The sequence below is a fragment of the Glossina fuscipes genome, unplaced genomic scaffold (assembly GCF_014805625.2).
Source record: "Glossina fuscipes isolate IAEA_lab_2018 unplaced genomic scaffold, Yale_Gfus_2 174, whole genome shotgun sequence".
Lineage (NCBI taxonomy): Eukaryota > Metazoa > Arthropoda > Insecta > Diptera > Glossinidae > Glossina > Glossina fuscipes.
This window is the reverse complement of record NW_023998517.1, coordinates 1,550,812-1,574,862: the sequence shown is the minus strand read 5'-3', so window position 1 is coordinate 1,574,862 and position 24,051 is coordinate 1,550,812. Positions and strand designations below refer to the sequence as shown.

At 33.2% G+C, this 24,051-nt stretch overlaps 1 protein-coding gene and 1 long non-coding RNA gene across 4 annotated transcripts in view; one reads left to right on the top strand and one right to left on the bottom strand.

Annotated features, from left to right (window-relative positions):
- LOC119641699 (homeotic protein ultrabithorax) overlaps window positions 1–24,051 on the top strand; it is a 183,409-nt gene that overhangs the window by 9,983 nt on the left and 149,375 nt on the right. For 2 of the 3 annotated variants that reach the window (XM_038040490.1, XM_038040489.1), the window contains exon 2: window positions 11,092–11,142. The exons of the other annotated variant lie outside the window; for it this stretch is intronic. In XM_038040490.1, the coding sequence (XP_037896418.1) occupies window positions 11,092–11,142 (51 nt within the window). The remainder of the gene's footprint in view (window positions 1–11,091; window positions 11,143–24,051) is intronic. 3 annotated transcript variants of the gene reach the window in all.
- Window positions 1–24,051, bottom strand: part of LOC119641701 — a 219,114-nt gene that overhangs the window by 50,558 nt on the left and 144,505 nt on the right. The gene's annotated exons all lie outside the window — the stretch shown is intronic.

Below are 24,051 nucleotides of genomic sequence, written 5' to 3'. Positions count from 1 at the left end.
TTAAGCGATGCAGCCATCATCATCTGTTCTGCGTAACATCTTTCCTTGTAACAGAAGGCCTTAGTGTCCATAGTGTTAATATAATATTGATTCTATTTTGTAAAAAGGTCGGAGAGGTTGTTTTCAATAATTTATAAATGTCGATCTCGAAGTTTCTCTTTCCTCAAGTCTTTCCGTCTGCCGCCGTAATCACATGAGTAGAGGACATCCCCTGAGTGATTGGTCATATAATCCAAAAAAAAAACTTGGCCTCTCCATTGAAAATTTTTGCCATCATAACACATTAGTAATGGACGAAATGTTATTACTTAGCGGATTTTGTCCAAAAATTTTGAAAATTTTTCATATAACGAAATTTTCAAAAAGGAGCTTTTTTATGGGGGGAGCAATACGGCGAAATCCATTTACGGTAGGTTTTACCCTTCAGCCAAGAGACATCACTGCGCCCAATTTTGTGAAAATGTATTAAAAATATATAAAAAAAAAAAAATAGTTTGGACGCCAAAGTACGCAAGCAGACATTGGTCAGGCATACAAGCATGATTCTGATTCGATGTGTCTTAGAAAAGCTAGATATAACTCGAATCTATCTGCGCATAGTTAACCACAAGTATATAAAAAAAAATTACTACTGAGAAACCTGAGCAGAGACCCGAATAGCGAGTCAAACATGCGTATTTCAATCAGAGTTTATCTAAAAACTTATATTATACGAAGGCTTTCCAGTCGCGCTTATAGAAAAAAAAAATGTGTTTTTCAAAATGCTTTAGGAAAAGATACGAATTTTTTAATTAATTTTAAAAATTAATTTGAATTATAATCACACTTTTTATATAAAAATAATGAAACAAATAAGAAAGTTATAAGCGGCCGAGACCGAATTTCGTATACCCTTCGCCATTAAAATTTTTAGCGCCCGCGCAACTCTTTGGAACTAACACACTTAGCTTGTCGCATTCTACTCTTCAAGTCCGTTTGGTTGATACCCACAACGATACCACATTTGTTAAGAAGAGATCAATCAATCAGATTACTGTTGTTGTGGTATGCACTATATTCATCAAGCATTTATTGATGAATTTTTAGGCACAGATAATTTATATTCATTTGGAGAAGCAAGAAAACAACTTTAAATATTCTGTCCTTTTTGCGTTCGGTGAAAAGAAGAAAATATAGTCACTTATAAATTTGTGCGGGCATGATCGGTTTTTTCCATTTTTGCACCATAAAGTAAATGTAGAAAATTTCCGCTTTCTATGTAATGAGCGAAAACGAGAAACGAAGTTGCGTTCAGTTTATGCTTTATTGCGGGTATGCGCCCACTGTCAATACTAACCTGCGGGCAGAGTCTTTCATTGTATTTACCAAATTTTACGGCCGGGAGAATGCCAAAAGCATACACCACAGACATGGCTTAATCGATTCAGAATTTTCCGCTAATCACTTCCTTTTCGCTGTTATAAATATTATAACAAAAAGAGCAAAAGAGCAAGTGTATCCTTCGGTGGTAGGTATAAGAAAACAAAAAGGCGCGTCAAGCATACGCTTGAAGACGTAATCAAGCTTTGAAAGTAATACTGCAACTGCGCGCGGAAACAATGGAATGGAAGAAATTTTATCGAAAATATTTCACAACAAAAGTTTGCAAAGAAATAAGAAACCACCATAAGCTGGCTGGGCTGCAGAAACAGAAAAAAGGGCAAATATTTAGTAAGAGAAAGAGAAGAATGGCTATTGAAGCAATTAAGGATATTAAATAAAGTGTACTTTAAACTTGTAGGTACTTCCCACCCAACTTATTCACTCAATTTATCAAAAGACGTAAAACTCGATGATACTCTTGGCAGGTATTGAAAGGAAAACCCGAGGTTGCTTCTTTTCGTTGCCCAGTTTTTTATTGATGTGAGAATTTTAGAATTTATTGGCATCAGCGATATTTTGATTTTTGGTTTTTCTTCTTTTTTTTCTTCGTTCGATTCTTATCAGCCGAACGGCGCGATGCCGTTCTCAATCTTCTTCACTTGCTCGTTCTTTTCAAGTTTTATGCTTCCCTTTATTGCGGCTTACAAGGTCTTTATATAATGATCGAACTAAATGAAATTCCAAAGTGTATGTATGCGATACCCTTAATTTTATAGAAATGTATTTATAATAATATATATATATATATATATATATATATATACATATTCATAAATTCATTAACATGAAATGCATATGTATATGTAATCATGCATGCGCGATGATATTCTTATGCTTTGTCAGTGCGATTTAAGGGGAATACTTCTCAGCAATAAAACTACACATATAAGCGAACAACTGTGACTTAATCGGGGAAAAAAAAACTTTCAATGATCAAGTTTAAAACGCGCACTCTCCCGATGTGCACGCATGTAAATACGCGTATCTTTAGCATTATGTTCATTTTTGTCAGTTTTCTAAACAAAACCAAATACGAGATAAGGACATATGTATACATATACATGCATATATGTAACTTTATTCGAGTGTATATTTGTTGTTAATTTGTTTCTCTCTTTATTTTTTTTTTTTTTGTTTGTTTGCGGCTGGTATGCGACCGTATGCAGCCGCTTGCCTATATTTGTTAAATTTGTTCTTGGTGGCCTTAAATCATGTCCTGAAGGCTTTTAAGTCATTATCGTTAAGTTTCGACATAAATTTTCCAAAATTTTGCTTTTTTTTCTTTTTTTTTTGCATATGTTTCAAGTTATGTTAGAGATTTATTGCCCTTGAAGAAATCTTTTTTTTTTTTGTTTTTCTTTTTAACACGTATACATGTGTAAACACAAGTATGTATTTACGATATACCAAAAAAAAAACGAAAAAAAAAAAAAAATCTATACAAAAAAACGAAAAAGAAAAAAAGACAAGAAATAAGACATAGAAACGTGTTATAATTATATTTCGTTTTTCTTGTCTTTTTTTTTATTCAATAGATGACCTTGAAAATTATTTTTCTCATATTTTTGCACGAACCGAAATATTCATAATTTTCATAAGAAAATCTTTGAATTTTTTTCTTTCTTGTAAAATTTCATTCTACGTCTTCATGTCATCGACATGGTATACATATTAGCGTTGCGTCACTAATGTCATTGTCTAGGTTTTCATCAGGTAGAATATTTTTAAAATTTTTATTTGAAATAAATAATTTTCGGTGCCAGTTCTGGGCAAAAGGTAAACGCAAGACAAGAAACCTGTTGTGCCGTAAAACCTCTTAGTAATAGCCGTGGTAAGCGATGGTTTTCATTCTTACCTTACGCAAACTAAAACTAAAAGTAAAGACTAAATTATGAATAATACGGTTAAGGCACGAATTAAGTTTAAATTTGCTCTCATTGATGATTTTTAGAACAGAGACGGCCAACAGATCGATTTTGTAAGGTCAATTAGAAATATTTGCAAGAAAATCTCGAACAAATTATTGTACAGGGAAGGTAAGGTGCAGAAGGGTGGAATATTTATGAAAGATTTAAAGGAAACCTCAAAAACATCTATGCAGAGAAGCTGGCAAATGGGAACAAAGATGGCATTGGCCAGCTCCCCTTTAAGCTACCGTACTATGGAGCCAATATTCAGGCTCTATCTCACACACACTTACACAAGATGAACGTGCAATATTTTTCTATAATATGTGAGAGATCAAAATAATCCGTTCGTGGCGGATGAGATTTATTCAGTTGTATTTTCAATTTTTTCTATTAAAGAAAAATTTATATTTTAAAAGGAATTCCATATGAAAGGGGTTTAGCAATGGCAACACTCTCGATGCTATGGCTCATTAGTGATGACTCTTGCATGTGCAAATTCATTTACTTGAGTCTGAAATATTTTCCACAAAATAAGTGAAACTTTGAATTGAGCGAAAGAAAGGAGAACAACTACCGAATGGTAATCATATTAAAGTCCTTTTACTCAATTAGGAACATTAGTGTCAATTTAATGTTTCCTTAATGACTTTGTGCAAGAGCAAGTTTAAGGGGTCGGTCGGTGCTGGACGACAAACTAACAGAAATGCTAGTAATGAACAACGTGAGTGTAAGCCCCAGCAACAGTAATTGCGAACAATAACAGTGCAAATTAAGCAAAGTTTGTCTTAAGTAACAAGACTATGGGGGAAGTAACGAAAAATAAAACGATGAGCTAGTTGTTATCATAGCTTGTTGGGGTTTAGGTAACAAGTAGAGCAACGAAAATGCAAATCATACTTTTAAAGATTTGATGGATGTGATTAAAGGCACATAAAATAAAAATTAATTTTATCAACTGCTCTACGTAAAGCTGCTACGAGGGACACAAACACTGCTAATGGTGCATGGATTCCTTAAAAGATACTTGCTATACTAGGAAGTGAAAGAATTCAAAATAATTTTTGAAATTTAAAATTACGCTAAGGAAAATAACTATTCCTTTACGACATTCAATGTTTTTTGTCAGAGATGGATAAAAGACAGTCAAGTAAGAGCCGCATTCGTATGTCGATATTCTTTACAGGAACAACAAAGTTACATGGATTCCGTCCCATATTGAGACCTGTCAAGCTTCCGTATGAAGGAAAAAGAAAAATTTTCTCAACAAAAACCGAACACTTTTTGTGCTTTGTGTTGACATCGTACTTCTGACTTCAAACTATCAAATGCTTTTTTTTTTTCTTTCAAATACTAAATGTGTTGTATCTCGAATATTTCAATTGTTTTTTATTGCAGCCAGCTTTTATATCTTCTTTATAAATTAATTAAATTACATGTAGAAAGGGTTAAATAACAAATGCTTTGAAAGAAGGCAAGAGGACAAAGAACCTGGAATTGAAGCTTTTGTTACCTACTAGGTGTTACAAGCTCCTCTTCTAGTAGTTCGGTAAAGTTTTGCGCTCGTTGCACCTCATCTAAATTGTTCCCTAGAAATTAAGATCTAAACGACGAATGTAAATATCAATCAGTAGAGCTGGGAAATATGTTTATTGTTAACCAGCATAAATAACGAAAGCAAGCGATCAATGAGATCAAGTACAGAGCAAATGTGGTTTTGAGCAGATAACTGAGTTATTCCAAGAGTTTAAGACCATTGCTAGGGGAAATATAGAAAGCTAAAATTTATTCATTTATTATCTGCATGGTTTTTAAGGCTGCCGGATAACTTAGTCAACTGTTTGCCGGTATTGAAAACTCGCCGCTTTTGAGAATTGATCCCGAAACCGTTGAACTAGTCGCGATCCTTTGCCGTGAGAAGTGAGGGAGTGAATTAAGTCCACTTGACTATTGGTTTATGAAAATACGCAATGGGAGATTTTAAAAAGACATTGTCTGTCCAAAGATAGAATTTCTCCGTTGTTTTTTTTTTTAATACGACCAAGAAGATACCATCTGCATATATGTATAAGCACGACAACGATCAGGTAGTAGGAACAGTTGTAGAGGGAGGAATGAGTCGTCATAAGATTAGTCTTGCGATCATTCATGGCCAGTGTTGTAACTTGACCGATCGAGCATTATCACTACGGCCAAACGCCGATAGTCTAACGCTTTGAAAACTGAACCGCATATGTCAACTTAGTAGTCGCGTGTCCTATCTAGTAGTTTATAGTAAAACTTCCCTAGCCTTCCACTAGACACCATTGTCCGTCGGTAGGTATTATACTTTCACTTTCACTCGGGAGACATAATTGCGCATAAATAATAGGGATAATCTTGCAAAGTATGCCCGTACGTTACTGTGAAGATTTTTGTTGTAAATTTAAACACTGTCTTCATCTCGTCATTTTATATATACATATATACATGAAAAATTCATAAAAAGAAAAGGAAAAACCTTAAATTGAATAAAAAGTTTAACGAAAGATGAACGTATTTTACTACCCAGAGCATTGTGACTTAATGATACTATCTTAAGGAGTAACGAAAACACTTTTCTAAAATTGTCTCTACCACACATATATATATAATAAATTTTCAACGGCAATCTTTTAGCAAATGTCTTGCTCTTGTCCCATATATATACCTATGCATAATGCATAATGAATTATTAATAATAAATAAATCATTATTAAGATCAAGATCAATATTCATATTTTACTTTTATTTAGATACGTAGCAGTCACACAAATCTCATACGAGAGAGATATGTGAGTTTTGTTAGTTTTCTTGTTTCATTTCTCTTGACAAACATGATATGTCGAATAGCGAACATTTCATACCCTTAAGTGAAGAAATTCCAAATCCACGACTCTTTTGATACTTGCAATGGCATTAGAAGATTTTAAGTAAAATTCCGTTCCAAAATCTCTATATGCTAAGTGACCAGAGTTTAATGGCCAAAAAAAATAAAAGGAAAAATGTTGTGGATAAGTTCACTTCTTTCGTCGATTTCATTTAGCTTGTAATATTTGTTTTGGCTCAATACTTTCTACGTAGAATCTTGATTAATTATGTATGCATTCATGTTTGCTTGTTACAAGACGAAGAATAAATTTATCATACTTAACGTATTGATAGGTATAACACCGACAATATAGAGAATATAAGATGAAACAGAAACCAACTAAGACTCGGTGTTAAGGCGCTCACAAGTGGCAATAATGATTTGTTGTTTTATAATAAACAACAACACATTGTTGATTACGTTGCTTTCGGCTGGCTGCCTACATATGCTTAATGTTGAGCTCTAGATGATAATGTGTGTATGTTTGTGTGTGTGCATATTTCAATGTACGCATATATGTGTATTGGTAGGCCAAAACACTTACCCTACATACGGATATCGTTTAAATGAGAGCGAAACTTTTGAAAGATATTGGCGTTCTTCACTTCTTGGATTTTTTAATTTTTCATTTCTTTTTTTCTTTCTGCTTTTATAAGCGATAAGACAACAGCAAGCAACTAATAACCCTTAAAAACAAAATGTCTATCAAAATGATAAGTTGCTGATAATTTTCTAAAGCAAAACTCTTCACGGCAAAAAAACAACGCTCCTGATGTTCTTTCTAATGAAAAATTTTTTATGAAATCAAGAAATTTTCTTCTCAACATGTTTCTGTTGAAAGAAAAGCCCAATGAATTTTTTTTGCATTTTAATTCTAACTTAGGGACACATACGTTGGTAAAGGGTGTGCCAAACTAATCACTTTTTTCCAAGTTTCAGTTGATCTTTTTTTTTATGATATAAAACATGTGTTAAGAGTATTGTTTTAATTATGCTTTGTTTGGCTTTTACACAAGATGGTGCAAACGTAACGTAACTGTTAGAAGTAAAGTACGAGTGGCCTTTTTGAAGTCTACAGCTTCATGTACTTTACTAACGCATGAATTGTGTTAAAAAGAAACGTATGACTTTTTTTGAAAAACATTTATATATTCATTAATATCTATCTTTAAAGTAATCGCCCCTAAATACAGTCGTATCTTTAAAACAAGGTATAGATGTCAAGTCATACAATTTCGATAACCGCTTCATATATGCATTGCATCAAGATCCCTGTCAAACAGTTTGCAATCCGCATCAAATGCAATTAAATTTTCGATTTCATTTTGAGACACCCTGTAATACTCTTAACATTTTGAAATTCGCCCAATGTCGTCAATATTTACGTATTTAGTCGCAATATATTTGCCTTCTATCTGGCGCATCCTCGCTAGTCGCTCAAAAGATCTTCTGTACACGTGTTGCAATAAAGAGAATTCATAAATGCTTAATTTTATGCTCAGACGCATATATAACACACGAGATGTAAATCTTGTGGAGACTTGCAAAAAATTCAAAACAAACCACATCTTTGCCACTCGAAGACTTCCTCTTAGAGATACAGATAGTAGCTAATATCTTGCAAAATCTTACAAAGCACAATGAGCTTACGGCTAAGTTACGATGAATATTAATTTAATTTGAAAATTATTTTACTTCGCCAACAATTTCAGATGAAAGGTCACGAGCTGACTACGTTCCCAAAGGAACTGTGAAAGGCTGCTTCAGCGGACGCCCGCAACTTCTTACACCTTGAATTTTTTAGGCTAACTGGTGTTTTGAAGCAATGATCGGAGATCATACTACCTTTTCCAGTCAGTACTTAAAGCCGGTAGCCTTAGATGCTATCGCTTTAAGACATTAGTCCTTGAAGTTGTCTTCAATATTGATAATAAAAATACTCAATACAACGAACCATCTGTTGTTGATTAGCGGAAATCCAGAAGCAGAAGAAAAAGAAGACCGTATTGGTATTCCCGCTAATTAGAGATAAACAGCTGAAGCTCAACACATATGCTCGTAAATCATTTTCGTATCATTTACGTATTAGTTTTGAAAATGTTTTTGTACCAAGTTTCTCTTGTGCATAAACTAAACTAAACTAAAAGAACCTAAGCAAACAAGGAAGATATATCACATATAACTCTATCGAAGACCTTATTCTTTGGTGAATTTATGGAATCCTTTCGTTATTAATGGATGCGCTTTGACACGTTGTATATTCTATATTTCAACCTGCTGCTATAGCAATTTATTCATCTCGGTGCGGTTACAGATTAACCAAAGTAAACACAATCTTATGATATTTATGACAATATTTTGCGGTAAATTTTCAAAATGGTTCGCTAAAATAAACTAAAACAAAGTGTTTTAATCTCTTTTTATCAAAGCGTTGTTCATGCAACAGCATCTTACTGTAAAATAATGACGATGATGACGACGTTGTGATATCAAACTATATTTATGAATTCCGTGAGAATTTGACGCTACAATAATAGTAATAAGTTGTCTAAAAAGTAATGAGCCTAGTCATTCCTTCATACCTTCATTTCACACTTATTTAGCATTAACGACATCCAATGGACCTAATAAGGAATGGCAACCTTCCCATCAGGTAGCGTCTGCGTTAGTCTGCTTATAGACAACTTTAACAGACACTCTAACATTGTATGGAATAGAATTTTCTTCTTCAATTTTTATTATTGCTTCTTTTTTTGTTCCGGCTTTTTGTGTTTGTGTTAAATTATAAAATTTTTGTTTACTTTCATCTTCTTCTCTCCATAAAATATTTTATCTCTTCACACAGTTTTTTATGAAAATTGCGCAAACTGCGTTTATTCAGGCGCCATACACACGTGTTTTATCGCTGCCATTAAATCATATTTTTATATTGTATTTTTTCACTTCTTATATATTACGCACACCGATGCATAAGTAAGCTTTTTCTACCTTTCAGCTTCATCTTCAACTAATGTTTTAAGCAGATTTTTCATTTTCTCTCTGCAGTCGGGAAAATTTTAATGTTTACATTTTCAACATGTTGAACGCTCATGACGCTTACATTACATTGTTGATAGTACGAAAAGGAAAGCTTGTTGACATTCATCTTAAGCGCTTTACTCCCTACTAAATATATAGTTGGCTGGCGATTTACTTATTGTAGGAATTTTCAGAATTAATTTTTCAAATCAAATTACACAAGACCTCTCACTTCCAAGCAGTGGTGTTCTTTGGATAAACCTTTCCAATGATCTATTCCGTTAGGGGACTGATGACATATGATATGTTGTTAATAGTTTGGTTTTTTCATTTTAAATTGGATTACATTTGATCTTCGCTCCGCATATGTCTCTGTCAACTTCTACTTTTACTTGCACCTCTCTTTCTATCTCGATCTCAATGGCTATCTGTGCCATTATCCCTATCTCCATCTCTGTCTCTATATATGTATAATCTGTCTCTCTCCTTAATTCTATCTCTATCTCCATCCCTACCTCCATTACTAATTATTCCTTTCTCTCTCTCTGGCTGCCGCTCTCAATGAATAAGCCAAGCGAAAACGAGTGTATGGCAGACAGAGAATATAAAGTTTTCGAAAACTTCATCCGTGTCAATCTATTGTTAGTCATCCAGATATAGCATCGCCAGTCGTAAGACATATTTCAAAACCAGCAAGCATCAAAGAGAGACAGATAAATTAATTTGTCAAAGGATATTCGTCCATCACCGCGCTTATAGCGCCTTCAATAGTTAACTTACATTGTCGTGATGCTTGGTAAAAATTTTTGTGTAAAGGTTTCATGCAAATAAAGGTCCCATCTGGCTTCAGAGACTGGGAACATGATTAAGTCTGTTCCACGCATAGGCTGTAATTTTGCTTTCACATACCTCCCAATATTGCAAGCAAATCGGATTTAAAAGGTCCCCCCCATCATTATCTGCAAGTCTTCCTAGTATCGAAAAAGCAACGCTAATACCCCTAAGACTAAGGTAACTTTTGCTTTGCAGTGATGTCAGTTTTCTAGATGCTAAATGCTCTTCTAGAGGCATTAGCGTGAAGTAATTTCGTTTTGTATGTAAAATTTTTCCGTTTTGATACCTCCAATACGATGCGGACACGCAAGGGGAGAAACTGATGTGCAAACATATCGATAACAATTAAACGAAGTATGGAATAAACGGACAGCCAGACAGACTATCTGGAAAGCTCAAATTCGTTTAAAAAGAGCAAGATCAGGGAAAGAAATCAACGGTATATGAAGGAGTTGCCAGGCGCAGCAAACCCACTCCCAAGGGAAAGTTAACACATGAAGATCGGATTTATAGATAAATTGATGAACATTTAGATAACTATTCGAAGCCATGTTTATATAGACGAGTGAGCATAGCTAATCAGTGTCGATAAACTATGAATACATCATCACGCGATTATTTACCGAACTAAATTAAAGCATTAAGTGGGGATCAAGTTCAAGTGGAAAAAAATTACAACTTGTTGCGAGCCGGACTGAATCCAAAAACAAAATACCAAAGCTAACCTCAATGGCAGCTGGCCGAAGGCTAGTGCACACACTTCGTGATCTACTTACGTTTGCTGTATCGCAAAATTTATATAAGTTTTCGGATCTTCTTTACATCAAACATACAAAACTCATTAATGCTCGCTTATGTTTCGTAATAATCGATAAACATTGAAGAAAAATAATCGATAAACACATATTAAGTATATCTCGTTCTCTCTAACACTTAACCAACATATGCATGCGCAAATACATACATGTACATCTACCTTAATATTCATGAAAATTGATTTAAAAATTCTCTCAATTTCAGGTAAGATAAGATCTGATTTAACACAATACGGCGGCATATCAACAGACATGGGTAAGAATTTTTTTACTCGTTTATTCTTCTTATTTTTTTTTTTTTTTCTGTCTAGTTTAAGTTTTTTTCTCTTCTTGTAATTTCTCTCCATTAGCAAAACAAGTTGTTGTAGTATATTATCTTGTAGAACAAAACAAATGAGAAAACAACGAAAAATAATAAACAAAAAGTCAAAAATACTTAGTAATAACAAATTATAGCTTCAAGTTGTAAAAATTATATCAAAGAAAACAAATAAAGCAAAATGCATGCGATGCCAAAAGCCTCTGAAAAAACATAAAATAAAAATCTCAACTGTTTCTTCATTATAACACCTCCAGTCAACATGGGTGGCTTAACTGTATCCTACTTATTGAGTGCAGATATCATTATTATAGAGCGTACAGAGCGAGATAGAGAGGTTATTATTAATGTAACAACAAGTCAGCAACTACACTGAACCCAATGTTAGTAACTCTTATATGCCGTCACATTATCGAAAGTTAAGTAGACCACTGCTTCTTACAATAGAATTGCGAGTTAAAAGACCATAACATAAAATTATTGAAAACTTCTACGAAGACTGATGATCTGACCAAAGCTTATATACCTTAAGACTTCTTTAGTTCAGTTCTTCACTTATTATAACTTATCGAGTAATGACGACGCCTGCCTGCTTTGTATACTAAGAGGCTACTAGAATATATACCGATATTTCTTCAGTCGCTGTTGCGTACAAACAAACGCCTATAGATACACGTACGTGTGGCAAAATGATTGATTTTTTTTTTTTTTTGCTTTATAATTTTTTTCTTATTCCTTTTTTTTTTCTTAGTTTTCTTTCCATTTCTTATTCATCATAAATGTTTAGTTTTACACTTGATATCACAAGGTGACCAGATTTCGTACAAAAAACGGATTTCATTCATGCACGATTTTGCATTAGAATAAAATTAAAAATGAATTCTCCAGCTCTTCTTTGCGGAGAGAGTTTCATTCTCATCTATAAATTTCAATCAAGACAATTAAATGTGTAAATGAAAAGCAGAATATCTTGTGCGCTACATAAAAAAGTGATTAAATCGCGTTTATCAAATTGCCTGCTAAGTAATTTTATATATGAATGACGAGTCGATGGAATAGGAAGTAATTTCATAAAGAATGCGGACATTGTGCTAAAATGCATGCTTTACGGTTTTTGAACAAGTTGGTGAACAAGAGCATATTTCAGGGCTTCAAATAGCCGTACGCCGTCTGGATATAATTGTCCTTCATTATATTCTGCGGCCAAGAAGGTTTCAATTATTCTCACTAATCATTATAAGGGATTCGAAGATATATCAAAATTGCTTTACACTTACTCGTGTTTCGATACAAAAAAAAATTTCTATTTTTTCAAGCAGCAAGTACTCTTCTCGCGCTCCTTGCTCTTTCAACGATCATTTAAGGTGAAGGGTAATTATTACTTACCATGTTCCGTTACATTCAAAAGCATAAAAGAAAATTTCGAAGCAGAACCGGGAAATGTTATGTTTCCTCTTGAATTTTTCCCTTTCATCCCAACATCTTACCAGCACATTAGCAGAAGGGATAGAGGAAAGCACTCTTTACTCACTCTTGGTTTATCAAACACGCATTTCAAACCGTGACCACATTAGCAAAATGGATGAAGGAAAACACACTTTACTCACTCTTGGTTTATCACACAAGCAGTCCAAACCGTAATCATGATCTCTTTTAGTGACAAATCCGAAAAAGCTTTCCTTCATCCATACTGTTATTAAATCCGGAGAAAGAACTGCAAAGAAATCGCATACTAACCGATTTAAGTTCCTTTAAAGTTCCGCATATACTTACTTCGAAATCCGCTTCGTAATCTTTAAGCTTCCGATGCTTTCGAGCAAGCATTCTGTTTTGAGTTCTTGTTTCTTTCTTGTTTCTCAGTCGATCGACCAGCCGACGAATATCCGGCTGATTAATCTCTTCTTCTCGGATTCGATAAGTAAGGTACTTACATTTCGTTACTTAATAGAATTCAACTCGTTTAAGTCTTGTAAGGTTATCAATAACATTGTGTTAATTTTTTATTATCAAATTATTTACAGTTATTTGCCTATAAATTAATAAATACTTTAACACATTGTTGCCTAATGAAATCAAGCAAAAAATTTCATATTCATAATAGTTATCAGCTGGTAAACTTTAGCTTCGGCGAACGAATGCAAGGCAAAAAGCAAAACACAGAGTGCCGGCGAATCAGGTAACAACAGTAAAGGCAAAGAAAAGAGTATTTGCAAAACCCTTCATTTATATTATACGCTGTAATTGATAAGTGATTAAGAGAAATAAAATAAAAACAAAAGTTGCAAACTGCAATCTATAAGTCATGGTCCACCCAGGCTTTGCGATCGTAATTTTCATTATCGAATTTGATCTGTGGACGTTAAAGAAAAGTATGTAAAACAAGTTGAAGATAAAAATTTCCACTCCACTACGGCCAAGCTATTAACCAAGTTAGTAAATTAATGGATGAGTGACTGGACAGACATGATAACATGATTTCAAGACCCTACTACTAGTACTACTACTACTACTACTACTACTACTACTACTACCTGAATCCTATATAAACATTCTTTTCTGGATCATTGAAAAGAAACGACAAAACTATCGTAATGTCATCCACTGAGGGTGGATACAACAAATAAAAATCCATAACCGTATGATTATGTATTCAATTTTATACGAGCGCACCAATTAACTGCTACTGCAAAAAACACAAAACATTGAAAACTAGTGCGCGTTTTTCTTATATGCTACGCATGTTGAGACGGGACGAAGAGAAAACTAAGTATTATAAGCGAATTGATTTCAACAAACGACCAACGTTCGACACCTGATCTGTTTACGTTACTCGCATATACACATAAATCGGTTTACATGAGGACAGGGAATCGAAAAAGCGTGCGCAAAGAGTGTTTTAATGTTTTGCCGGTAAAAAAAAAAAGAAAGAACGCAACGCAACGCAACACAACAAATCGGTATTCGTAGCCAAACCAACTGTAATTCATTCAATATGAAAGGAAAAACAGAAAAAGAACAACCGCGCCATAAACTTTAGTTTTAATTGACTCACAAATATATAATATCGACAACACACATACACACATATAATATATATATATATATATATGTGCATACATGCATATACAAAATATAAATATATATATATATGTGTGTGTATGTGTGTGTGTTTATATTTACATGTGTTTACATATATAAATACCTAAATGTGTTCTACAATCTCAGTAACTATTAACAACATATTAAAGACAACATATACAACAATAATAATAACAACAACAAATGCTATGTTGTATAGCAACAACAGTAGCTTAACAAGATAGCATAACGTTGACATTTTACATGACAATTGTTATACCCTCCACTAAGTGGGTTATGCTGTGTGCGTGTCATTTATTAGAAATTATCTGATCTCTATTTAATATAGAATTGACGGGCTTTCGTAACGAGAAAAACTATAATTCATTAAAAATTTCGATTTACGATATGTTCGCGTTTCTACACAAGAGACAAAAACGAAAACCTCTGGATTTCTACTTTGCTCAACTCATGTCCTATGTATGGATAACAAAAGGTCGAGTGGAATTTTGAACAGACTTAATCAGGGCTGTCTGTCCGTCAGCATGCACCTTTGAAATAGAAAGTTAAAGTTTATAACGTATGCTCCGAATTTACGACCGCAGATCAATTTCGGAAAGAGTTGCAGGCCTATGGAATCAAATTTGCAAAGTGTCCTCCCCTCCAGCAGATGAAGATTTAACTTTAGTGACATATATTTTTCGTTGGCATTTAAAAGAACAGACAGCTCCAGAATATTTGATGGCTTACCTTTCACTTGGTGATGTTAAGGGACTTCCGTCTGTTTTAAATAACTGATATCATTAGTTATTCGAATAGTGAATACAAAAACAATTAATTCTAAATCCCACTTATAGATAGGTGTTAAATTAATAAAGTAAAGCTCAATATTTTTTCTATAAGTTAATATGGGCCGATTAGTTGCTTTTAGTTTATATAAAATTTTATTCCTTCTCTCTTTCTTATAACGAAAAATACTCCCTTTTATACCTTCCCTTTTATGGTCCCCAAAGCCTTAGGTAACATGGAAAGTTCGGTTTAAACCGGGCATTCTATCCGTAATTATTAAAGAAGAATTAATTAACGCCAAACAACATTTACTGCCATGAATGAATTGAATAAATGAGCGAAAAGTGGGAGTTTTTTCAGGGGACTTGAAATGAATTTAACTGAAAGTGTTTGTTTTTTTTTTTTTTTTCAAAAAAAAAGTTCGATACGATTTTATGTTTAGTGTTTGTGCTAAGTCACAACCTTCCGTTTTCATTCTCAGGCAAGCATGCATGTTTCATTGTTCAGTTTATTTTGATTTTTACTGTCGTTGTTTGCCACGACATGTATAAAGAACATGTTTAAGAATGTTTATGTTTATGTTTCGTTTTTTTTTTTTTTTTTTTTAATTTTTTTTTTTTAAAAAATTAAATCCTTTTTAATAAAAAAAAAAAAAAATATTTTTTAAAAAAAAAAAAAAAAAAAAAAAAAAAAAAAAAAACAGTAATCATGTAAAACTGCAAAGTTGGACATAGAACACATGCATGCGATTCTTTTTAAAAGAAAACATCGAACAAGTGACCATACAGCGATGATTGCAGTCATTTACTCCACTTTTAACCACATGTTTTTTTTTTCTTTTTTTTTTTTTCAATTTCTTTTAAATGTTTTATTTCCTTTTTCTAAAGTAAGGTGTACTTTTCATATTATTAAGAGATGTTTAATCTTTTATTAATTTCATGGCAATTTTTTACACACGTACTTATGTATGTAGTGTGTTTCCCCCGCGAAGTAACAATTAATAAATTCATATTGAAATCGCTAATTGAATAATGCATACAAACAAGCATACTTGTCGTAATTGATAAGAGCAGAGCGTATGAATTGAAACAATGTTGTTGTGGTAACATGATGGTTGCTTTATGGGTGATCGTGTGCAACATATATTGAAACACTCTTAACATTATGCTAATGAAGTGAGGAAGGTTGCTTCCCTTTAATCGATTTTATTATCGCTGAAATTGTTAATTAATTATGTTTTATGCGCACGCATCAAAACTTCACAAAATTTCAAAACATAATTCCTTTGTTAGTGTTACCTATAACGATGCAAAACCCGAATAATTGCCACCTGCTTGCTACATCATCATCTGGGGCTAACCACAAAGCAATAGTAATGGAGTTTAATGATGCCAGAAACATTTTTTGAACATCTCATGCCACAGTGCATACTGAGTTTCCCAAGGAAGCCAGCCAGATCTTCCAGCGTTCCAGACGAGCCGTAGTTGATCCGCGAAAACACTCGTATTTTTCGGCAGTCAACGACAAATTATTAGTAGCCTAAGGGCGATTAATTTCCGCTGCAGTAAGAACGTAAACTAATCCAACTTTTCAGAGTGATCAATTATCTCCACATGGAGAGTGGCAGCTACATACCATCATTGTGCCCTTAAAGAAAATGGGTCCTTAAATAAGCACAATAAAAGTAGTAAGAGAAATAAAAACGATACAGTGGGTCCGGACTAATATCGCTTTGCTGAATACAGTTGTTTATGTAACGACTTTTCAAAGTAATCCATCTGATCCGAACCGTTTTTAATAGCTTTGTAAGAACATTAGACAAAAACTGACTAGAAATGCGTTCTTTAATCGATGCTTCATTATCAAATTCTTGATGAATAACTTACTCTGGTATAATCAACTAAATAAGCTTTTCAATTAAATGATAAAGAAAACTACCAAATGACTCAGTGCAATGAAATTATTTCTTCTTCTTCTTCTGTACTTATAAATAAGCGACGCAGGTAAATAAAATCAATCGCATTTACACTGTTAATTACGCGTTTATATTGAATAAGACGAAGGCCGGAATAGCTCACATGCTCTTACCCTTTTGTTTCGCTAGAAGTAATTAATGCTTTCATGTAAAAAAGCACGAAATCTAGAGCACTTCCCATGCAAATGCCCTTATGCTAAAGAATCATAATGATATGTATGTTATCTATCTGATAAGAAAATAAATACCATGACTGCCCTGGTGTTTCGAAATGATTTATTTATTTATTTTTTGTTTTTTTTTTTTTTTTTTCAAAAAAGAAAAAAGGTCAGTAGAACAGGCCTCTCGTACCGAATAATCAAATAGCATAGCCCGTTTACCAAACAATTCGAAATATGTTAACTAATTCATAAATTACCCTCAAAATAACGTCCAATACAGCTTTCAAAATGCGGTTAATCTAATGTGATGTCGAGAAAAAGCAAAGCTTTTTGAATAACTGTTTGTATATATATATATATATATATATATATAGGTTTAAATGAGTGGTTGACGACAAGAGCAAGAGAAATTGTGAAGAATAAAAACAAGAAGAAGAACTGAAATTGTTATTTTTACAAATTTTTGAAAAGTTGTTTTTCTATGTTGTATTGTATAATTTCCATAATTCATATTCATGCATATAGATATAAAGGGTTATGTTAGACACGACCACTAAGTAGCACTTCAGCCGTATGTATATAGCAAAGCTGAACTCGAATAATAACAAAAAACGCACAGACACTAGCATAGAGTAAAGCTATGTGTGATGTATGTTTACACGTTTACGACAAAGGACTCCAGCAGTCTTATTTATGTGTGTGTGTGTGTGTGTGTGTGTGTCTATACGCGTGTGTGTGCCTGTATAATTCTACCAGCATATACATATATGCATATACGTATATAAGCAAAGAGACTGAAAGACAGACAGTTAGATGTAGTCAGCAAAAGCACCTGCAATACGACAAAAATTCTATACATGGCAGTTACACTGTTGCGACAGAATGGTTTACTTTTTTTTTTCTCCTTTTTCTTTTTCTTTTTCTTGCTTTCTTTTTCCCTCTTCCGGGTGGCAAAGAAGAAAAAAAAAGAACACATAGCAATTCAATAAAAACGAGCAAATGAAACATCAACATATGCAAACAATTATATATTTTTGTGAATTTTCTCTATGCAAACACACATAACATATGCATGCAATTTTTACCAGATGAGTGACTCGCTGCTACTACAAGTCGCAACATCCATAGTGCACAAGTCGATTAAAGGATAAACGTATGCGATCTTATGCGCGTATTCCCCTTACGACGACAAATATATAAACATCAACAAAATGAAGAGAAAAACTAAAGCCTAAGTAAAGCAAAGTCAATAAATTATAAATATTTTTACGCAGAAATAGATGAGATTTTAAAAATTGAAAAAAAAAAAAAAAAAAAATTCAACAATCCTTCACTTTTAACAGTTATTCAATTTGCCAATATATATATATGTATAGCATGCATGGGTAATCGTCGCAATTGCAATTAGTTATTAAATTTTAAATGTAAAAATATAAATTTTGTGCATTTTTTTATACGAGAATGTCTGAGTTGGTCACTTGAAAATTTTTTGGTCAAATTTTTTTTAGCAGCAACTAAAACATTAACATCACTTAACTAACACTAGCAATGGGTACAGTTTAAAAGTGTAATAGCAACAGTAAGGGTGCAACAACAGCAACAAGAATGACGAAAGCAGCAGCAGTAGCAGTAGTACTAGCAACAAAAACCAGCAATAAACCGGACACATTTGATTTTACACACTTTGCAATGGTTAACTGGGGAGCTATTTGTATTTTAAGTGGTCTTAACAGCTCATAAAGTGTATACAACAATAAACACTACACTCGTGTATATACATACAGCATATATTCACATACATAAAGTACAAATGTATCATATCCTTCATACATATATATGTACAGACACCGTGTATTGCTCGTATATGTACGTAAATAATTGTGTATAATACACATACAATGTTTGGCGGTATCAAACATTATGCCACACACAAGGTGACCAAAAAGTGAAAGAACCCGCTTGTATGATGATGTCCGCTTGTGTGCTCTTGTATTCTTCATATTTCATTTTGCTTTGCTCAAGTCCTCTTTTTCCATAACTTTCGTATCTTTAGAATAGTAAAACCATAACAAGCGACCATATGAGAGCTTGAATATAAAAAAACAAAAAAGAAAAAAAAAAAAAAGCAAGTCTGGCGGTCAAAATCAATTAATAAATTACTAATTTTCCCTTTTATGCATTGTTAGGGGACAAATGGAATAAAAAACCCTCTTCGCCGCTCTCTCTATCATTATTCGAAAACGGTGTAAATGCAAAGGAATATGCCTTACGGTATATTATAATCAAACTTTTCTTTCTTTGGAAAAGGAATTATTTGATTTTATACCCTTTACTGAACCTAGTCAGCGTCAATACGTAGCACTTTCTATCTAAAGGGGAGTAAAAAATCGGGAGCTTTAGAACCGTAATAGCTGGGAAAGTAATTGTTAATAAAAAAAAGGAGAAGCAATTTAGACCAAATACTCAATTTGCGTAGAGTTTTTAATACCTCGGATACCTGGTATTCTAAGCGAATTTTACTTTCCTCAAAAATTCTCTTCTTTTTTTTTTTTTGTTAATATGATCCGTCACTCAGGGTATACGTCCCCATTCTTGCAGCACAGTGGTGGACAAAAAGAGATGAAGAAATGGAAAGAAATAGGGAGTGGCCGGCCTTACACCTCTACCGACTAAACAATCTGCAAGCTGTTATTCTAGTGATATTGAATGAAAAGAAGAATGGAAATTGTTGGCCTCATGCTTCATGTCGGTTTGGGAAGCTTTGCGTATGCTACCCAACAATTAGGTTCAGCAAATCCTTTTTCTTGACCATTTAAGATTTTGTTTGTATCAATGGCTATTTAAGAGAACATTTAAGAGAAAAAATGTGTGTTTCACCCCTTCACTAAAGGTACACCAATAGACCGAGCAGGACCAACCTTTCATTTTAAAATGCAACTTCAACATCTTTTCTTTATTAACGGTATATTAAGAGTTGAACTGATCTGCCAAAGGACACGTCCCTAAGTAAATATTAAGCAAATTTGAAGACAATGTGCGGGTTCCTCGGGTTTCATTCCAGAAATGTGCTTAAGATTTTGAATTATCGGAATAAGTATTTTAGAACAACAACGAACCAATACTTTTACAAAGATACCATTTTGATATTTACGAAAGTTCGATGAAAGTGAACTTTGTCCACTTCACTTCGAATAGAGTGAATATTTGGGTCTAAAGGTTATAAATTTCATATGCAGGCATTTAAAGCTACCTTTAAGGGCATCAAATTTCCAGCTCTTTATTTATGAATTGTAGCAATGCTCAAGCTGACGAACGTCCAGAGCTTGGACATAGTGCTTATCGCATAGGTTACTGTAGGCTGCCAAAGCATAATATTGCATTTTTATCATAATCACAACTAAATGGAAATAGTGCCTTGCCTTATCTATCTTTTGCAAAACATCACCATGAAGGTCAAAACCTGCATCCAAGAAATTAACCCAAGACAGTTTAGTTTACTGTCACTTTCGGGAAAACCTCCAGTAACTCTGCTCTTTAAAACTTTTATAGGCCCGCAATTATTTGTTATGAACTTTAGGAGTGAATAGTAAGTAAGACGAAATATTTTCAGTTCTTAGAGGTCATTGCCACCTAAGGGGGAAAAACCTAAACGTAAGAAAGCCTTTATTATGCATATTTTAATAAAAAAAACATACGGATGAATGCCAATAATGCCACTCCCAGCTTTTTTACATCAATTGCTCTTAAGCAGAAACAAACTCCTATGCTATAAATGTTACCTAGAGAGGTCAATTGCATCCATTGCATCTATCATTAAAATCTCTTTTCTCATTCAAATCTTGTTTTTCTTATTTAAAAACTTTTAGTCTGCAGTCTACATTTACCGCACACAGTCTACAATTAATTGATTTTTTCATTACAAACGAGATTTAAACAAGTCATGGCATAGTCAGAGTTTAACATAAAAAAGATTTCCATCAGTGAATTTGATGATTACTAAGCGTGGAATGTGAATGGGAGAGTGACAAAGAGAGAGAGAGAGAGAGAGAGAGAGAGACGATAAAAAAGAATGCTATTTAAATTATATAAGATATATTAAGCCCAATAATCTAGGTAGAGATATTTAATGAAGTTCTAACACGGAAATTGAGTGAATAAAATGATGGCGCAATATTTTTTAATCTACACATCATTACACATGAGTAACGAAAATAAACCAAAAACACCTACAAATTTATTTCTTTATAAAGGCGTTCTTTTTTCATTCGAACATGTATTTATATGTACATACACTTTAATTTAATTTTTTAAGTGGGGGAACACATCTTAGTCTCGGAGAATTTTGAAATGAGAAACGAAACTCTCACATAATTTTCATTTGGTTGCTCTGCTTCTTTGCTGTAGGTATGCAATTAGTCAATTTATTTTAAAATTTATTAACTGCCAAAAATGTTTTGTTGGCCAACATTCTTTGCTTTTGTTTTTTTTGTTTTTTTTTTCATATTTCATTTGGGCACGGGGCTTATGCACATCGAGGAGTACACAGAGTGAATGCGAGGAGAAACAGAAAATTTTGTGACGATGATGACGACGACGATATTCAGGGATATAATACGCATAATAAATAAAGCAACAGCAGATGAGGAAGGGAAGAAGGAGTGGGTTTTGATCTCATTTCCTGCGAAAATCGGTCGACGACGTCATCATCAGTGCTCGTATATTGGTGTTTTGAAGAAACTAATGCCGGCGGTAAACTTGTTTTCTTGCAATACACAGAAGCGCGCCAAGTTGAGACGTTTAACGAACTCGAGTCTGCATAAGCGGTGGGATTTCCGTTTCTTTGATTGTATATATTCGTATATAGGCAGCCAAGAAAAAATCAAAAACTAATTTTTTGTTGTTTCTTTTTTATTTTTTCTTGTTTCGAGATTCTCTTCATCTTTTCCCGTCGTCTTCATCACAATGTTTGTGTTTGCTTTATGCCAAAACAAATCTGAAAGACTAAAGGAATTTAAAAAAATGTACTTTTTTTTTTTTTTTTTAAACACACACACATAACCTTATTTATAAAAATTATAAAAAATTTATTAAATTTTTTTTTTTTTTTTTTTAGTTAAAAAAATGCATTAAATTTTCTAATAAAAAAAAAAAACAAAGGCAAACATTTTAGATGATTCCACTGCGATACTTCCCTTTCCGCCGGTTAAAGTATTTATCGTTTTTAAATTTAAATTCATTCGCTGTTTACTCAATTAATCAAAGCAACGGAAATGACCACAAATTTAGTTAAGTTCTGCTTATGTTTTCCCTTCTTTTTGTGTCTCTAATGCCAACTGGAAATTAGGTTACGCGAGCATAACGCGATGATGTGTATATTGAATGATAAATGCTTACCAGACATGTCTTGGGCTTCATGTCGAAGATTTTCATTTCAAATGCACTTTTTTGAAGCCTTTTTTGTTTTGTGTTTTGTTTTTTGTTTTTTTTTTTTTTTTCTTAATGATTTATGAGATCACTAGCAGCCATTACAGATCTCTACAATGACGAACAGCTGATCCCATCTTACTAATGTTTGTTTACGTTTTAATTTCTTCATTCTCTCTCATTATTAATGATGATCGCGACAAAAAAAAAAGTAAGCTCTTTAAACCCACTGCACGTCAAGTTAGTTCAATGTCTACCAAACAAATGAAATGAAATTTCCAAACATGTTTTTAGAGAACGATGCTCACACAAAAGTATAATATCTCTGCCAAGTTCCCATTTTGAATTATGTTTGACAGGTAAAAAACTCACAGAAACATGGTAAAAAAAAGTAGCAACAACAATAAAGCAGACGAGGAGAACAATAATAATGAGCATAAGGAGTCAAATATCACATAACGATTCATATGTGAGTTATATTGTGTAAAAGCAAATCAACGGCGGACCAGGTAGTAGTAGTAGTAGAGTGTATTTACAGTAGTTGTAGTGGTGATGGTGGTGTTTTTTTTTTTTGAATTTTAAACAGCAAGTGCTAAATGTTTTACTCTCTGCCTCTCTTTATCAACATATATCGTACATTTGCTCACATAAGTAATATGTACGTTGTTGTTAGTTAATATAATCGATCATTTTTATGCCTATATAAGCGCACGCACGCACCTTAATGCAAAAATTCAACATAAGCCCGTGGTGAGTTTCATAGGTATAAAGCGAATTGACTATTACACCTGAGAACGTAAACGATAAGTTCAGCTACCGCTAAACTTATTGGATTCTTGTATAATATTCCTCATATAAGATTCGTTATTATACGAACACATCTAACCGGCATCTTTTTTATACGAATAATTCTTACATAGAAATGTTATTTGCAATCAAATTTGAAAGATTCTTGATTTCAAGCCTCATTGACTTGCCTTAACTTTCCTCGTTTTCTATTCATTCATTCATTCATTCATTCACTCATTCACTCATTCATATATATATATATATATTCGTATATATATATATTCGGATATATAGCGAACAAAGCTATCTGTTGTTGCTCATGAAAAATCTACTCTGATCATATTACAATAAAACTCATATCTGAACAGATAAAGGAACGCTGTTAAAAAAAAAAAAAAAAACAAGAAAACAAGAAAAAAAGAAAAAGATGCAAAAGAGAGAAGGAATAAAAACTAAATATCTAAAAGCGCACACAGTGCAGACGGTCAAAGCATACGAAAAGATGATATGTGACCATGTGGTGACCAAAGGATTACACGGCAGATAGCTGCGGACCTCCGTATAACCGGCTAAACAAAAACTGACAGCAACAAAATTGAGTTAGTTAACAGTTTTATACGCGTTTATATG